Source organism: Chelonia mydas, chromosome 3 (assembly GCF_015237465.2).
Source record: "Chelonia mydas isolate rCheMyd1 chromosome 3, rCheMyd1.pri.v2, whole genome shotgun sequence".
Classification (NCBI taxonomy): Eukaryota; Metazoa; Chordata; order Testudines; family Cheloniidae; genus Chelonia; species Chelonia mydas.
The window spans coordinates 165,669,701-165,687,413 of NC_057851.1; the positions used below are offsets into that span (position 1 = coordinate 165,669,701).

Consider the following 17,713-nt stretch of genomic DNA (forward strand, 5'->3'; position numbering starts at 1 on the left):
CAAGTTCACTCAGTCCCACTTCTTGTTCAGCCAATTGCTCAGACAAACACATTTGTTTAAATGTGCAGGAGACAATGCTGCCTGCTTCTTGTTTCCAATGTCACCTGAAAGTGAGAACAGGCATTCGCATGGCACTGCTGTAGCCGGTGTTGCAAGATATTTATGTGCCAGATGCGCTAAAGATTCATATGTCCCTTCATGCTTCAACCACCATTCCAGAGGACATGTGTCCATGCTGATGACAGGTTCTGCTCAATAACAATCCAAAACAGTGCAGACCAACAGATGTTCATTTTCATCATCTGAGTCAGATGCCACCAGCAGAAGGCTGATTTTCTTTTTTGGTGGTTTGGGTTCTGTAGTTTCTGCATCGGAGTGTTTCTCTTTTAAGACTTCTGAAAGCATGCTCCACACCTCATCCCTCTCAGATTTTGGAAGGCACTTCAGATTCTTAAACCTTGGGTCGAGTGCTATAGCTCTCTCTAGAAATCTCACATTGGTATATTGTTTGCATTTTGTCAAAACTGCAGTGAAAGTGTTCTTAAAACGAATAACATGCTGGGTCATCATCTGAGACTGCTATAACATGAAATATATGGCAGAATGCTGGTAAAACAGAGCAGGGGATGTATAATTCTCCCCCAAGGAGTTCAGTCACAAATTTAATTAACACATTTTTTAACGAGCGTCATCAGCATGGAAGTATTTCCTCTGGAATGGTGGCCAAAACATGAAGGGGCATATGAATGTTTGGCATATCTGGCATGTAAATATCTTACAATGCCGGCTACAAAAGTGCCGTGTGAATGCCTGCTCTCACTTTCAGGTGACTTTGTAAATAAGAGGCAGGCAGCATTATCGCCCATAAATGTAGACAAATTTGTTTGTCTTAGCGATTGGCTGAACAAGAAGTAGGACTGAGCAGACATGTAGGCTCTAAAGTTTGACATTTTGTTGTTTTTGAGTGTAGTTATGTAACAAAAAAAATCTACATTTCTAAATTGCACTTTCACGATGAAGAGATTGCGCTACAGTACTTGTATGAGGTGAATTGAATAATACAGTATCTATTTTGCAGTGCAAGTATTTGTAATAAAATAATATAAAGTGAGCACTGTACAGTGTGTATTCTGTGTTGTATTTGAAATCAGTATATTTGAAAATGTAGAAAAACATCCAAAAATATGTAATAAATTTCAATTGGTATTCTATTGTTTAACAGTGTGATTAAAACTGTGATGAATCGCGATTAATTTTTTTAATCGTGATTAATTTTTTTAGTTAATTGTGTGAGTTAACTGTAATTAATTGACAGCCCTATGAAATAGATATTACATATCCAGAAGCTAGGAGTGCTACTTCTCTGAAGACAATGAGAAACTCCAAGATTGTGAAAGCCGGGAAGCTTGTGGCACTCACTTTGGAGCACAAGCAACAGAAACAGCTTTTTAGCTGGACAGGGAATCAGTGGTACTCCATCTTGAAAAACAGGAGTCACTTTATTACAGAATTGAACTGCAGAGCTACAAAATAATTGCTGCATACTGTGCTACTCTGGTTGTTTCATCAGGTCTTATGTTATTGATGCAAGCATGGGTGAACTAAAATTAGGATATCATGCGTTCTAGCTTTGACACTCCCTCCAATCAATAGGATAGCTTCAATCATTCCATTTTACCTGCCCCTTCCCACCTCCCCCCATACATCCACACATTTCCTAGCTATTGAGAAGAAGGCTCCATTCTTCTCTTTGTCCCTCTTCCATTCCCCCACTTCCCGGTTATTGATAGGAAGGATACGGTTCTTCTCTATGACCATTCTCTCCTCCCCTTCATAGAATAATTCCAGTAGCTTTGTTCCATCCAGTCCCATCCTATCCCACATGTGTCACTGGGGACAGGTAGTTAGTGCTCCTGAGACCAGGCAGAGTAAGAAGAACGTGATGATCAGACCTACGGCCTATATGAGGACTCAGCAGGGCTACATATTAGCTCTGCAGCCTCAGATTGAGTAACTTTGCCTTAAATGATTCATTGTTTGTTACTTGTATGCTCATTAATAGATAAATAGCATCAGTTAAGAAAACTGAGATTTAGCAACTAGCCCTTAATATTGCCTAATTATCTTTGACATATAATATGAAATTAAAACCAACTAAGATGCATACACCTGGAAGAATGAGGACACAGCATATTCTGTATTCACTTTTCTTAAAATACTCTGGATATTTCCTTATGCCAAACACCCTGCTTCTTTTTAATGGAGGAGGAGACAGGGTGGAAGAGGATAAATAAAGCATATACATTTTAAAACTGTCTCACTCTATGTTCACCTGACAGACTATATATTATAGTCCATTGTTTAAATCATATGTAAGTTTAAAAAGTTTAAATACATATTTACAACACAGACTTTATGTTGATATCATTAGGCAAACCAGCATCTACTCTGTATGTTTCCAATCAAGATTTTTAGCAGGTTTTTCCCCTTCTTCATTTCAGTTTTAAAACAACTGACCATTAAAAATTGAGAAAATATTTTTAAAACAAACATAAAATAATGCTCCCTCAAAATTTCACAAAATCTGAGAAATTCAGAGAAAATGCTGAACTCTCATTTTTATTCAGTGGTTAGCTATTCTAGCACAGATGGTATGTAAAATCTTCTATTGTGTCAATGACCCCTGCTTGTGCCTAAACACAATGAAAATTTAGTTCTCATCAAAAACGCTAAATCTCTAGGTATTTATCAGTTTTCAAATAAGACCCTCAGCATTATTTTTAATGTGGTTCTTTGTCTGTGAAATGAAAATCAGTCCTCTGTAGCTCTTTTTCTAAACCAATCATTTTGTTTAATTTTCTGTTCTGAATTATAATTACCTAGCAGAATAACCTATTTTACATATAGACTGGTTTAGACTGCTTTGGAAATGCCTTTTTTTAAAGTCACTAACAAGACTAGTGTGATGTACTCAAAGTAATCATATTCTGAATTGTCACAAAGCATCCTTCAGTTGTGAATTCTTTTTTTTTTAAACTGATAATTTTCTTTTCTTTAGAATATTCTCCAAGAAATTAGCTGAAATCTCAAAAAAAGAATTAACTGGAGTGGCTTTATCATCTATTAAACTTCTGAATAAAACATACACAGTCAACAGGACACATGAAGAAAACATGACAAGACAATATGTGATTAAAGTCCGTCAACATCCATTTGTGCCTAAATTGTTCCTAAAATCTTATTTCCACATAAAAGCAGCATTAAACTAGAAAAACGTCAAGTATAAAATAGCAAATATTGCAGAATCAGGGCTAGAATCTGTAAAGTGGTTGGGAATTCTCGACTTACTGTGTTCTCAAAACTTTCCTGTCAACATCTTTCAGTTCTGCATTCTGTCAGTGATAGTATATCTGAATGGGCTAGACTATGTCATACATGATCACAGCCCCACATTAGGGGTGGTAACAAGGTCCCTTTTCCCAAAATGCCTTCTGGAGCTCCCAGGGGTTCAGTTATTGTGCCTAAAGAAAGTACAGAGTGCACTTGCTCTGCAGTTGTCTTCTGACCACTGCTGCTGGGGATAGGGAAACACTAGCTCTTCACCATCCCTTCCTACCCACTTTTTAGAAGTTTGCAGCACCTAGTCCTGAGTAGATCTTGCCAATGCCCATTATGGCCAGCCTATGTGAGGAAGTAAGGAGACATGTCAGATCCTGGCACCCTTTCGTTCTCTGGTGCACCCGCACACAGGGCTAGCTACAATCTGTTCCAGTCTGAATGTACCTTTGTATGAATGTCTCATGGGACAAGTCAGTTATAGCAGAGGCATTCATGTCCCTATATTTAAATTGATGTATGTAGTTCCATCACCTAGTCATAGCCCTCTATATATAAAGGAGTTTAGAATGTAGCTATAAAATAGTGTTTGGGGCTAAAACACGACAAACTGGATCTCAGCCTGGCAAGGAGCTCTTCTTCTTTTTTATTAAATGTTGGAAACAAATGTGTTTGGTGTTCTGAAGTTCTGTGAAGGTAGGAAACTAAACACTAGTGGTTTCAAACATATTTTCTGGGCTCCGGAGATTCAAATACAGCTCAAGTTTTTTAACTGAAATTTTGCAGAGATCTATTTTATAATGTGAACAAATGCCCTCTGGTAATTGATGATAGGTGGTGTTTAGAAAAGCAGCTATTTTTGTTTTACCGTGCCTAGGAAAGCATAAGTTATACATACTTACTAACTGGGGGTTACATTCTACACATTCAACCATGATTTCAGTATGTGAAAAAGGGTGGGGGCGGGCATCTCTTCCTGGGAAAACAGTTCTGAGAATGAGCACGCACAACAGCCAATTGGCACAATAGGTTGTAAAGGCTCTGTGATAGGGTACATTCCAAACAGGACTGGGAGAGGCAGGATTAAGGAGAGACAGAAAGCCCAATTAGTCAGTTCTGTGGCACCTGGATGGGAGACAGGTAATTAAGCATTAGACCTAGCTGGAGAACCAGACTGGGTGATTCGTATAGAGGAGGGACTGCAGGGCACTAGGAAGTGGAGTCATATGTGAGAAGGTGTGAGTTTCTGCTCTGTGGGAAAAAGCTTATGCTGTGGGACTGTCCCTAAATGAAGAGGACAGCTGGGGAAATGAGACTCCTGAAGCTAGCCTGGGAGAAGAGAGACTCCAGGGAAGATACCCCAAGGATCAGTGATTTAAGAGAAATTGGTCCTCCAGAGAGAAAGCCGTAGGAGGAAAGGGAGTGAGAAGAGATGTACAGAGTCTGGGAGAGGGGGAAAGAGTCTGTGGATGACTGCGTCTGGGACATGTGAAAGAGTTTTCATTCCTTCAAGATGGAATTCTTAGGAGGGGTCGGACTCTTAGTGTGACCTTAGTGGAGGGCCAAGTCACTGCACAGACCACTGAAGCCTGGAGGAGGAGGGTAAGACAGAGGGGCTGCAATACTGAGTCTTGCCATGAGGAGGTGCTCCAGGATGGTGAGTCTATGACAGGCTCCAAATGACCTGCAATGGAAAGGCTTAGGAAGTCCCCAAAAGATTTTGCACAGCTCTCATTTCAGTGTCATAACAGGATCAGTTTATAGATGGGTCCACAAATTAAAAACTTTCAGGACCCTAAATACCCATTTGCTGTGTGACACAGGGGAACAAAGAGGAGACTCGATAAGTTTATGGAGGAGATGGTATGATGGGATAACACGATTTTGGCAATTAATTGATCTTTAACTATTCATGGTAAATAGGTCCAATGGCCTGTGATGGGATGTTAGATGGGGTGGGATCTGAGTTACTACAGAGAATTCTTTCCTGGGTATCTGGCTGGTGAATCTTGCCCACATGCTCAGGGTTTGAGCTGATCGCCATATTTGGGGTCGGGAAGGAATTTTCCTCCAGGGCAGATTGGAAGAGGCCCTGGGGGTTTTTCGCCTTCCTCTGTAGCATAGGGCACGGGTTACTTGCTGGAGGATTCTCTGCACCTTTAAGTCTTTAAACCATGATTTGAGAACTTCAATAGCTCAGACATAGGTGAGAGGTTTATTGCAGGAGTGGGTGGTGAGATTCTGTGGCCTGCAATGTGCAGGTCAGACTAGATGATCATAATGGTCCCTTTTGACCTTAATATCTATGAGTCTATGAGGAGGACTTTAAATCACCAGAAGCAACAGAAGGGGAGACTGAGGCTGCTGCTGTCTGCTCCACAGCAGCCTGTGGAAGTCCTGGAACAATTCTTCTCCCTTGAGGAGTGGGACGTACCAGGTAGGAGAGCAAGGTCACAAAATACATTGCTGTGCGAAATGTTTTCAGTAATAACTTCTGCTCTGTACTTCTACTCCCTCATTCCTAGGAATAGCCCCATGGAGGGCAGCCTCACTGCAAACCAGAAGCCCCATTCCCTGCTAATCTCTGGGATTGGCAGGATTTGGAATTCTTATACTCCATGACTCTCCCTAAGAGAGGACCCTTACGTGACTCTCCCTGAGTTTCCTAGGCCCTCTATCTCCCTCCCAGAAGTGAGAGGATATGATATGGCTTTAACTTAAGGGAACCTGACTCCAGGGGATTGACAGAATATAGATCTTTTTACTACTGGGTCACATATTGACCCAAATGGTCATGACCAAAACTCATAATCATCTGATGGCTGTTCAGAGGACCACGTGAAAGGTTTGTTGCTCTCAGTTCTTTTTCTTGTGAATGGGTGCTCACATCTGAACATGTACACAAAACTGGTGTCAGTTGGCACTAGTAGACACCACTCTTACTAACAGTCTCCATAAAGTCAGAGGACTGTATAGGCTGTGGACTGAACTACTCTATCATTCTTAGTGGTATTACCCACAGAAGGGGGTCAAGGCTGATTGGTAGGACTGTTTGGGGGAAGCTTGCCCAGCTTCTGTCCATACTTTACTTGCTCTGCAGATAACCATTCACTTGCCGGGATGACCAGTCTGCCTTCTCCAAGAAATAAATTATTTTTTTTAAATTGAAAAATAGCCTGGGAAAAATCGTAATGAAGCGTTGTGGTTTCCAATGAAAACAGAATGCATCTCTTTGTTGTACTGTAGAATTACTTGACACAGGACAAATGTAACCATCATAGCTTATTCTACTGATGTGTGACAGTGGGTCTCTCTCTTACAATATTGATTCTAAACTGATGGTTTTATAAAAAGTTTACAGATGCCTACAATAGGATGGGCACATTTTAAACTGAAACATTATAAATGTATAAGGAATGTGCAGGTAAAGAATTGGTAGGGGAATAGCAAGGTTCTGACACAAATGAGTGGGCACTGAAATTAACTGCAATTATTATATGTGTTAATTTATTTTTAAAAAGCAGTAAATACTCTGGTAGTTAGCTATCTTGTTCATCTTCTTTTTAAGAGAAAGCCCCCAGAATATAATGAAATATTCCAGGAGATAAACTACCTCCCTCCCTGATTAATCTAGATTTCCAAAGACTAGGGGCCTGATCCAAACCCAGTTAAAGTCCATGAGAGTCTTTCCACTTACTTCAGTTGACCTTTCCATTAGACCTTAGGAGTGCTGCGCAAAGTGATGCACTTAACAACGTATGGTTATAGAGAGTGAAATAATTAAGCATATACTTTATAAATATCATCATATGCACCTTAATTTACCTGTTGGTGGGTTCTCAGTAGTTGCCCAGGGGAAGACACAAATGGAAATGGTCTGAGAAAGACACAAACTGCAGCAAACAGGCTCTCTCCCATACCAGAGACAGAGCTAACTGGGCTGAAAGGAATTTACTAAACTTCTAAGAAAAGATTAGGTGTAGGTAAGGGGAACTATATATACAGACCTCTGTTGTTTTTACCCTTTGCTCTGTGTGCTATGTACCTTTTGGATGGATGAATAATGATTTGTTTAGAAGTTTGTTTACTCAGTTTGCTGGTCACAGGTCCCCAGAGGAAAAGGGCTTATATAGGCCCCAAAACACAGTTGGGCCTGTTGTTAATAGTTGTAAAACAGGGAATTGCCACCCACGATCCAGTCCAACAGAGACTGGATCATAGGAAGAAACGCTTGTCACCTGAGGGGTGCACTTAAGACACTAGAAAGAGTCTAAAGCTTGTCCTAAAACTGTGTCAATGGGTTTACTCCTGCGGTCCTTCCTCAGCTAACTGAAATGGGAACTTTTTTCTGCAAAAGGACTGCAAGTCCATAAAAGTCCAGTAGAATTTCAGGAAATCCTAGAAGCTAATGAAAAGGTAATTTATAATGGGTATTAAAAATAATTAAGCCTTTTTTTAAACTTTACTGATGGAATTTAAAGGTTGAGGCAATTGATTCACTGTGAAATCCAGGAGGAAAAAAAAGTTGTGCCAAATGCCAGTCATGTGATATACCTTAACTTTCACATGCCAATCTTGAGGACTTTTGCAGTCATCTGATCTTTTGCATTATGAAAATGGGGGTGAGGGAGGGATGTTGTGCTCCCCTTCAGTATCCGGCCTGCACCAGGGAAGCTAATGATCCAACCAGTGGACCACATACGGTGATGAATCTTTGTCACATGCCACTCGAGGCACATTGTGCATACACTAAGAAGATGAAAAGATTCTTATTTCTGAATTATTTAAATAACATCTCCATTTATTGTTGAAATATAGTCACCAGCTCAGTGCTGTGAGAAAAATATAATACTTTGTCCCTCATACCAAAGAAATTAATGGGAGTTTTTGTTACACTGTATTTTTTTATGTGTTTTTTCTTTTTAAGAGGAGGAAGAACACTGATAAAAGGCCAATAGTTTTTATTAATGAACATACTAGAGACTAAAAACACAGCAGGTACCTACATTCAAAAAAATACTGGATTTCATGGAAAAACTTTAGCGCTGAGCTCTTTTGAAAATCTGGCTCTAAATGTAAATAACGTTAAATTGTAACTATACCAGTGAAAGCAAGGAAATTCAAAGGTAAGCAAGCAGGAAGGCAGTAAACCCAGATAACAGCTGTGCTGGGGCCTGATCCTGGAAATACATAAGTAACAAATACTCATGTGTTTGCAGGACTGGGCTCTCAGGGTCAGCTTCTCGACTGGTGTAAACTGTCACAAGCTCACTGAAGTCAACGTGCCTATGACGATTTACACTAGCTGCAAATAAACTCACATTCTTCCAGCTCCTGATGTTTTTAGTACTGAAGTGCATAATTATGATAGCCACTCTATGTAAGAACTATGCCACCTCAGCTAGCGTGTCCTATAAGTATGGTGGCAACCGGAGGAAGAACATGCACCCATTTGCAATATGTTCAATGTTAAACTATTAACATCTGTGAAGCAATAATATATGAAAAAAGTTATATCTCAAATGAACCAAGTTACATCATTGGCTAGATAGTAAAGATTCCTGCAAGAGCAGCATAGGGATTGTTGAAGCACAACCCTGATTCCCTATCCCGTAGGCCAGTTCTTTGCAATTCCATATGGCATCACAAATAGTTCTCAACCTACCATTGATACTGTTTTTTTCCAATTATTTACAGACCACTCTTCAATATTTTTTTTCCTTCTCTTCCCCAGGTACTGGCCACATTGTATGTTATTAGTATCTAAGGCTCACTCCTGCAAATACTTATACATATGACAAGGTTACCCTGGTGAGTAATGTTATATAAATGCATTTTTGTGGAAGGGGTACTAAGTTTTGTTTAAAAGCTAAGTATAAAACATGTAACGCTTAGCTGTAAATAAAAACTCATTTAGGTAAGTGCAACAACTTTACAGTTGACCTGCACACTATCAAGAATTATTGTGAGTAAAGTCAACAGTGCTTAGGTGTGTCAGCACATATTTTTCTATCTGTTAGGTATCTACATAAGTTTTTGTTATATAAAAATCACCCAAGGTATCTACTCTTTGGAGATATCTGAAATAATTAGGGACAATTTAAAGGCGAGCTTTTAAACCGCCAGAAACTTTCACATATATCAAGCTTAATTATAGATCTTTTCATTTTTACCCATGGTATTTGTATCTAAACAGGAGTCAACTCCCTCTCAAAAAGAAAAGGAGTACTTGTGGCACCTTAGAGACTAACCAATTTATTTGAGCATGAGCTTTCGTGAGCTACAGCTCACTTCATCGGATGCATACTGTGGAAATTGCAGAAGACATTATTATATACACAGACATCATGGTGTCTGTGTATATAATAATGTCTTCTGCAATTTCCACAGTATGCATCCGATGAAGTGAGCTGTAGCTCACGAAAGCTCATGCTCAAATAAATTGGTTAGTCTCTAAGGTGCCACAAGTACTCCTTTTCTTTTTGCGAATACAGACTAACAAGGCTGTTACTCTGAAACTCCCTCTCAGTCCATCTCCACCCCCATTTGATCCTGCAGTGAAGTCTTTGGCCCAGTTACAGTGAACTTGGAGCTGCACACATATCTAAGTCAATGGAAACCATGAACATACTTCCAAGGAATGAATTTGACTATTAGCACAGAATATATCACATACCAATTAATTCTATGGCAACAGACTGATTTCATAGTGACAAGATGACTTAACTATAGAGAAAAGCAGGATAGGCTGAACTGTGGAGGATGAAAACTTCTGCTGGCACACAGATATCCCCCATCAGCAAAGAGGAACAGAAATTTTTTTTTTTTTGGTATACGTCAAACTCCCTCAGATGAGTAATTCTTACTTAGTCTGTGCATTTGAGTCCGTTCTCCCACTTGTTTAAATCAGGAATAACTGACATCCATGGAGTTACACCAGTTCAACACTGGTGTGAGATCAGAATCAAGCCCAATACGGATTGCTCATATTTATAAGACCTGCAGGATTGAGCCCGAAAGCCACAATATTAATTTTGTATGTCTTTGTTTATTTCACAACCTTAATGTTTTTAAATATGTTTTGGCTAAAATCAAATGTAATATATGGCATCAATTTAAATATCTGTTGGGACACTATATAATACACTTGTAAGGGAACAGAATCATTTCTCTAACAGACTTTCTCCATCTCTAATGTCTATGAGTCTATGTATAGAATCTGGTCCTGCCAGGATGTAGGGCTGTAAAGTTACTCACATACTTAAGAACTTGCAGAAGCGGGGCATTTGTGTACAGTATATATTGGAGGACTGGGTCCTTGTAAGTATATTTATGGAATATATATTGCATTTAATTTTTTAAAACAATCAAAAATGGGCAAAATAAATCTATTTCTTAAAGTTTAGGGTTTTAGTTTGCTTCTCTCCACTTAGGAGGACCAATCCTACACCCTTTCCTCACTTGAGTAATCCTTACTCATAAGAGTCCCACAGACTTAAAAGGGATTATTCTTATGGGTTATGATTATTGGTGGGCAAAAGGGGTGCAGGATCCATTTTACTCCAGAGTAACCGAGATTAGAATCTGTCCCCCTCTTTCTAGACGAAGAATAGCTACAAGGTTCCTCCTATTACTTAGGAGGTTTCCACTATAATAAATAAATATTGAAATTCAGAGCCGTCTAGTTTACAGATGAGGGAATTGTTAATTACAATGTCAGCTCATGGGTAAGGAGGTTTTTTATGCGGGAGTTAGCATAGGGCCTAGGACAAGGAGGTTCCGATCCAAACCCGACCAGGGCAGGCATTACCCTCCCGGGGGAGTTTCAGGGCTGGTTGTGTGGTGGGCTGTCAGTCCTGGGGGAGAGTGTGGAGTATCAGGGTGCTCAATAATTGATAGTCATTAACTGTCAGGATGAGCGGCAGGACACACGGGACTGGACACACCGGACTGGACAGTGGGAAAATAAGTGACTCGTCCTACCCGGAGGGTTCCCTCACTGAGTCTGCTGTGTACCTGCTGTGCTCCTCCACGCTGCGGTTCTCCGCCGCCCGCCACTCGGGCAGGGTGCTGGCGCACAGCACCACCATGGACACGATGACGAAGAGGATGGAGACCGTGGCCAGGATCTGGGCGGCCACGGACGAGGTGGGCTCCTCGAAAGTCCGCCTCATCCTCTCCAGCCACTTCCTGCCCTCGGCGGCGGGCGGGGGCTCGGCCGGGGGCCGCGTGTCCTCGCCGCCGTCGCCGGCCTCGTCGGCCGAGTAGAAGGTGTAGGTGTCGGACATGCGGTCGTCCAGGCGGCGCTGGCAGCAGTAGTCCAGGTGCGAGCACTCGAGCCCCCAGTAGATCATCTCGTTGTAGAAGGAGAGCTCGCACATGTGCGGCGCGAAGCGCAGGTGGCCGTGCCGCACGTAGAGCAGGATGAAGCCGAAGGCCTCCGAGTGGCGGTCGAAGAAGAACTCGTTGCGCTCCCGGTCGTAGTCGTCGCACACCTCCAGCACGTCCTGCTCCGAGAGGCAGCCGTGCAGCCGGCTCACCCGCCGCAGCGGGAAGTCCTTCAGCACCTCGCGGGAGAAGGAGTAGCGGGTGCCCCCCACGTTCAACACCACCGAGCGGCCCCGGCCAAAGTTCATGGCTTGCGCGGGGCGGGGGGGAGGAGAGCAAGAGGCGGCTGCTGGCCTCGGCTCGGGGCCCCCGGCTGATGCCCCCCGCGGGCGGGGAGAGGAGGGTCCCCGCGCCCCTCCTGCGGTTCGGCTCCCCGGGGCTGGGCGCGGCGAGAGGCGCGTGCGTCCCCTCGGAGCCAGCGGCTGCCCGCGCCCCGGGGCGGAGGGAGACCCAGGCAAGCCGCGGCGCTGGGAGCTGCCGCTTCAGTGGGGCGCGGAGGAAGAGCCCGGGAGCCCGCTGGGCGCGGCTGCGGGCGTCGGGGCTCCCTGTGCCCGGGTGGTGGTGCTGCTGCTGCAGCTGCGGGCGGCCCGCGGAGGCGGCGCCGAGGGCATGGTGCCGCCGCGGGGCCAGGGAGGAAGGGAAAGCCCCGCCAAGTTGGAGAGCCCCGCTCCGCTGCCTCCTCCGCTCTCCCCGCTGCCGCCGCCCGCTGTCTGCTCAGAGGCGAGCTGGAGACAGAGCGGCTCCGCGGAGCCAGGGAAGTGGCGGCGGGGAGGGGACACGCCTCCTCCTGCCTCCCTGGCACAGCGAGGGAGTGGAGCTGCCTCTCGCCTCTGCCTCCGTCCCCCGCCGCCAGGGGTTGGCGGCAGCTCAGGGGGGGGCTTCACCCAGCGGCTGCTTTCCTTCTCCTTCCCTTTCCCGCCCTCTGGGCCAGCCCCGCCCCGCTCGGCTCCCCGGAATGAGGCCTCCCAAGCAAGCACTGGTCATTTACTCGCCAGCCCCGCTGGGATTCCCCCTGGCTCCTGCCTGCGAAAGGGCTGCGCTTCGGTTGGCTAAAAGCTCCATTTCACGGGTGCATTAATATTTCACACGAGCAGAACTTGCTCTCGGCCCGAATAGCTTTCATCCCATTTTCGCCTTCTTCCTGAGGCAGCGGAGCAGGGTGGAAAACAGAAGTGGGTGGCTTTAGGGGGAGCCCGTGACTTTTGCAAAGCTGATGACTTGGGCTCCGTCGGACTCTGCACCGCAGCCTGCGGAGAGCGGGAGGTTGTAAACTCAGACCAAGAACACGTTTGTTTGCTGGCAGCTTTCTGCGTACAAAGACGTTGGAGAAGTTGCCTGCAAAGAGCCGGCGGTATCCAACAAAGTGACTGAAAGTCCCTGGCCCAGAAACGTTTGATCACCACCTTACCCACTGCTTGTTTAACCCAGCTGGGAACCAGCGCTCTTTGTTTTCATCGTATCCTTACATTCATATTAGGGATGATGAGCCTGCTGTTAAAAGCTCGCTGGGATGGGAATTGGGTAGGCAGAGCGCGCTCGCACCTACACAGCTTTGAGGATATGGGGTGGGGGAAACACCAATCTTTTGGATTCATTTTTTTCTGAATTCTGACGTGTTTGTTCTTTTTAAGGTGCCCGATGCACTTCAGGGTTAGGAGCTTACATTCCTCCCCCTCCTTATCTTCTGTCTGTCCTCTTACAGACCCACCACACGCATAACTTAGGAAACGGTGCAAGAGCGTCAGTTCTTTCTGGCTGTTCTATTTATAGCCACTTCAGTAGAGTATTTATGCGCTGATTTTATTTATCTTCATTTTTCTTCCTTGTTGTTTCTTATACCAGTACAGAATGTTTGTTTTTACTAAGACATGTCTTACTTAGTTACCCAGCGTTCAGCATGAGTTTGTCCTTGTGAACAGAATTTTAACACATTGTTACAGCACAATGATGATGATGAGCCTGTCCGAGTTTCTTGGTTTGGGATTTAGTGGTTGCGGGGAGGTCGTTATTTTTCCTCTCCCTTGTTTTTTTTTAAGTGAGGCACATAGTCATCAGCATCTGAAGCACCTTGGAATAAGCTCATCCAAAGTATAACTATCCGTCTCGTTCAGTTTACACCAGGTATTACCGAATTTGGCTCCTTCTGCCCAAGAGGAAGGGCAAGTGAGTATCTCTTCAGAACTGATGCCAAACCTGGGCAGAAGCCAGTACTTCTAAAGGGAACAGCAAGGACAAAATACACCATTGTTTTACTATTGCATCTTTTTACTGCTGCTGCTAACCCATAAAAATAAATACATTTAAATTGTTTTGTTACTATCAGTTTACCTCGACAGCTGATGTTTGTAGGACACCTATAAAGGTTAAAAAAAGTGAATAGTCCTACAGTTTAGTAACAAAATATTTCAAAGACAATGAGAACATGAAATAAATGCTCTTGATTTTAATCAGTTTCTGTGATCTTTCTGCAATATGGTAGGCGACAGATTAGATCAGATGTGCACATTACTACTGGGAAGAATTATGTAATATCTTGTATTTAGTTGTGACACTGATTAAGTTTCCCAGACCTGAAGAAGAGCTTTGTGTAAGCTCAAAAGCTTGTCTCTCACCAACAGAAGTTGTACCAATAAAAAAGATATTACCTCACCCACCTTGTTTCTGTAAGATAAGTCACTTTTATGCTTGATTGCACTATGTCCACTAGAGGTCATAGTGAAAGCCATTTTTCTCCGTTAATTTAGGGAGCGAAAAAAAAAGTAGTCAAGCATACAAATCAATGTACTGTCCCACAATAAATTCATTTTCTAGATTTCTTCAGGGATAACAAACTCTAGTTTATATTTTCATGTATCTGGAAAGATTTTTACTATCAAGTGCTGACTTTAGTTAAAGGTTTCTTGCTTGCAGTTTATTTGATAAGTAATAATCACTGTACTAACCTTTTATCTATTATCAGCAGGAGGAGGAAAAAAAAAAACAAACACACACTGATCCAGAAGTCACCTACTCCAGGACAGGCCCAACAAAGAAAGTAACAGAACGACACTAGCTGTCACCTTCAGCCCCCAACTAAAACCTCTCCAGCACATCAAGGATTTACAACCTATCCTGAAGGACAATCCCTTACTCACAGATCCTGGGAGACAGGCCAGTCCCCGCTTATGGACACCCCCCAACCTGAAGCAAATACTCACGAGCAACCAAACAAAAACACTAACCCAGGAACCTGTCCTTGCAACAAAGGCCATTGCCAACTGTGTCCACATATCTATTCAAGGGACACCATCACAGGGCCTAATCACATCAGCCACGCTATCAGAGGCTCGTTCACCTGCACATCTACCAATGTGATATATGGCATCATGTGCCAGCAACGCCCCTCTGCCATGTACATTGGCCAAACCACAGTCTCTACGCAAAAGAATAAATGGACACAAATCAGACGTCAAGAATTATAACATTCAAAAACCAGTCGGAGAACACTTCAATCTCTTTGGTCACTCGATTTCAGACCTAAAAGTCACAATTCTCCAACAACAAAAAACCTTCAAAAACAGACTCAGAGAAACTGCTGAATTGGAATTAATTTGCAAACTGGACACCATTAAATTAGGCTTGAATAAAGACTGGGAGTGGATGGGTTATTACACAAAGTAAAAACTATTTCCCCATGCTAATTTTTTCCCTACTGTTACTCACACCTTGTCAACGATTTGAAATGGGCCATCCTGATTATGACTAAAAAAGGGTTTTTTTTCCCTCCTGCTGATAATAGCCCACCTTAATTGATTAGTCTCCTTACAGTTGGTACGGCAACAACCATTTTTTCATTATCTGTGTATATATCTTCCTACTGTATTTTCCACTGCATGCATCTGATGAAGTGGGTTTTAGCCCACGAAAGCTTATGCTCAAATAAATTGGTTAGTCTCTAAGGTGCCACAAGTACTCCTTTTCTTTGTACTAACCTTCTTCACCTTTGCTTTAAGGTACATGCCTCTGTATTTCACACTTTCAGGAGCAATTGCTCAAGGCCTGGTTAAAAATAGTTTCAAAAGCTGCAAATGACAGTAGTTAGCACATTCATGTTGATAATGACTTACCCAGTCATTTCTAACTTTGTAATTTTAAATGCTGCTTCAATACATTGTTTAACCCCTTTAGCACCTTATCTGCTAATTCATAGAGCAGTATATAAATAATATGACTTTAAGACATGAGTACAGAGGAATGGCTAGGAATGCGAAGTCTAGAGAATATATCATAGAAAAGTGGCTTTATAACAAGATGTATTGCGGGAGCAGAAGGATGATTAGAGATTGGGAATACAAGAATCAAACTTCACTTTCCTCAGTGGATCGCTTGATGACATGAGATGATATTTTAAAATAAATTAGTTTTTTTTAATATGACACCTAATACAGAATTCTCCATAAGGACAATATTGCTGCATATTAGAATTGCTGCATATTAGAACAAACTAATCTGAAAACTGCAATTTCTTTAATCTGCAAAAGGGCCCAAAATGTATTTTTCACTTTCCATAAATTATTTTAAATAGTTTAGTTCTTTTCAACAGAATGTACATTTGATTCTGCTAGCCAGTATCATCAACAAATGTACAGTTGTAAATTAAGTAGCTGTCTTAACTGGAGCAGCAGGTAATGCAATCATTCAAGTCTGTGACCAAATAGATAGAAGCTGTAACTGTCCAGTAAGTGATCTGATTTTTGGAATTTTGGAGGCAGATAAATCTGTAGTAACTTCATCGATTTCATTGTAGTAAATCCAGAGTAGTTTGACTGATTTCAGTGGAGTTACTCTGGATTTACAACAGATCAGAATCTGGTGCTGGGAGTCCAAACTTTTCCTCACTGAAGCTTCCTCACTGCCATCACAGGCAAAACTTCCAGAGATTTCAGTGAGAGCATCCCCTTCGGTTATATCTCATGAGTGACAACTTCATGAGATTTGAAAAGAAGGAGATTAGAACTTGGAAGATATAAGAAATTCGTTAGTTTCAGGAAAGTCAGCAGAGAGTCTGAGAACTGTGAGGCTGTAAGTGAGATATCCAGGAAAATAAGAGGAGCAAGAGCTTTAATTTAAAAAAAAAAAAAAACAAAGTCCAACACAGAATTGTGCATTGTGTAGTTCCAGCTGTGCTAGTTTGAAGGACGGTACTAATTCAAGAAAGCAAGCAAGCCAGACAATGTAAGTGGGTCAGCATAAAAATTGGTAAATGGTACTGATCCTTTTCATCACAGCTACAGTATAGGTTTAAAATGAATCTTCAGTGCTACTGACTAAGGATATTGGTCTAAAAAACATAATGAAAAAAACCTGTTCAATCAGGCAGTTGAATTTCTCACTTATTCAGCAAACCATATTTAGCTCTGGAAATATTCAATATGATGTTAAATCATGGAATTACCTTAATTTCGTGAGGGTATGCACTTTTAGCATTCACTGCCCAGGAGCTTTGAATAGGCATTTTGTAAGGTTTTATAACAGCACCTCCTTTCACAGTTCTCATTGTACTAATACATCATGAAGGTATTTAATATATTTGAAATCTTTTCTACAAACTTCCAAAATCATGTTGGCTTTGTGCTGGGGCCACTGTTCTGTTTTGACTGTAATGCTATGTTTGTTCAATAAAAGGATTCCCAATTCATTTATGTGATCATATGGATCTAGTTACAGTGGTTGCCACTAAAAAGTTCCTTACACATAATTTTGTGTTGGATCCTGCACCTGTTGAAGTCAATGGGCATATCACTATTGATATAAAGGCGTGCAGGATTAGCCTAACATGAGGTGACTTCTGCCAATACTATTTATTTGTATTACTGCAGGACTGGGAGCTGTAGTCATGGATTGGATCCGATTGTGCTACCACTATATAAACCCAGAACACAAAGACAGTCCCTGCCCCAGAGAGCTTGCAATGAGTAAGATGACACATTGGAAAAGAACCCAGTTCCTT

The 17,713-nt window shown here is 42.3% G+C and overlaps 1 protein-coding gene across 3 annotated transcripts in view; it reads right to left on the reverse strand.

Annotated features, from left to right (window-relative positions):
* KCNG3 (potassium voltage-gated channel modifier subfamily G member 3) overlaps positions 1–15,738 on the reverse strand; it is a 37,342-nt gene extending 21,604 nt beyond the window's left edge. Inside the window, exons 1-2 of one of the 3 annotated variants that reach the window (XM_043543756.1) lie at positions 14,053–14,078; positions 11,320–13,937 (exon numbers count right to left, since the gene is read on the reverse strand). In XM_043543756.1, coding sequence (XP_043399691.1) covers positions 11,320–11,972 — 653 coding nt within the window. In that variant the 5' untranslated portion in view covers positions 11,973–13,937; positions 14,053–14,078. Of the gene's footprint in view, positions 1–11,319 lie in introns of all 3 variants that reach the window. The other 2 variants (XM_043543755.1, XM_007068672.4) reach the window with 2 other exon arrangements.
* Between the last annotated feature and the right edge of the window lie 1,975 nt (positions 15,739–17,713).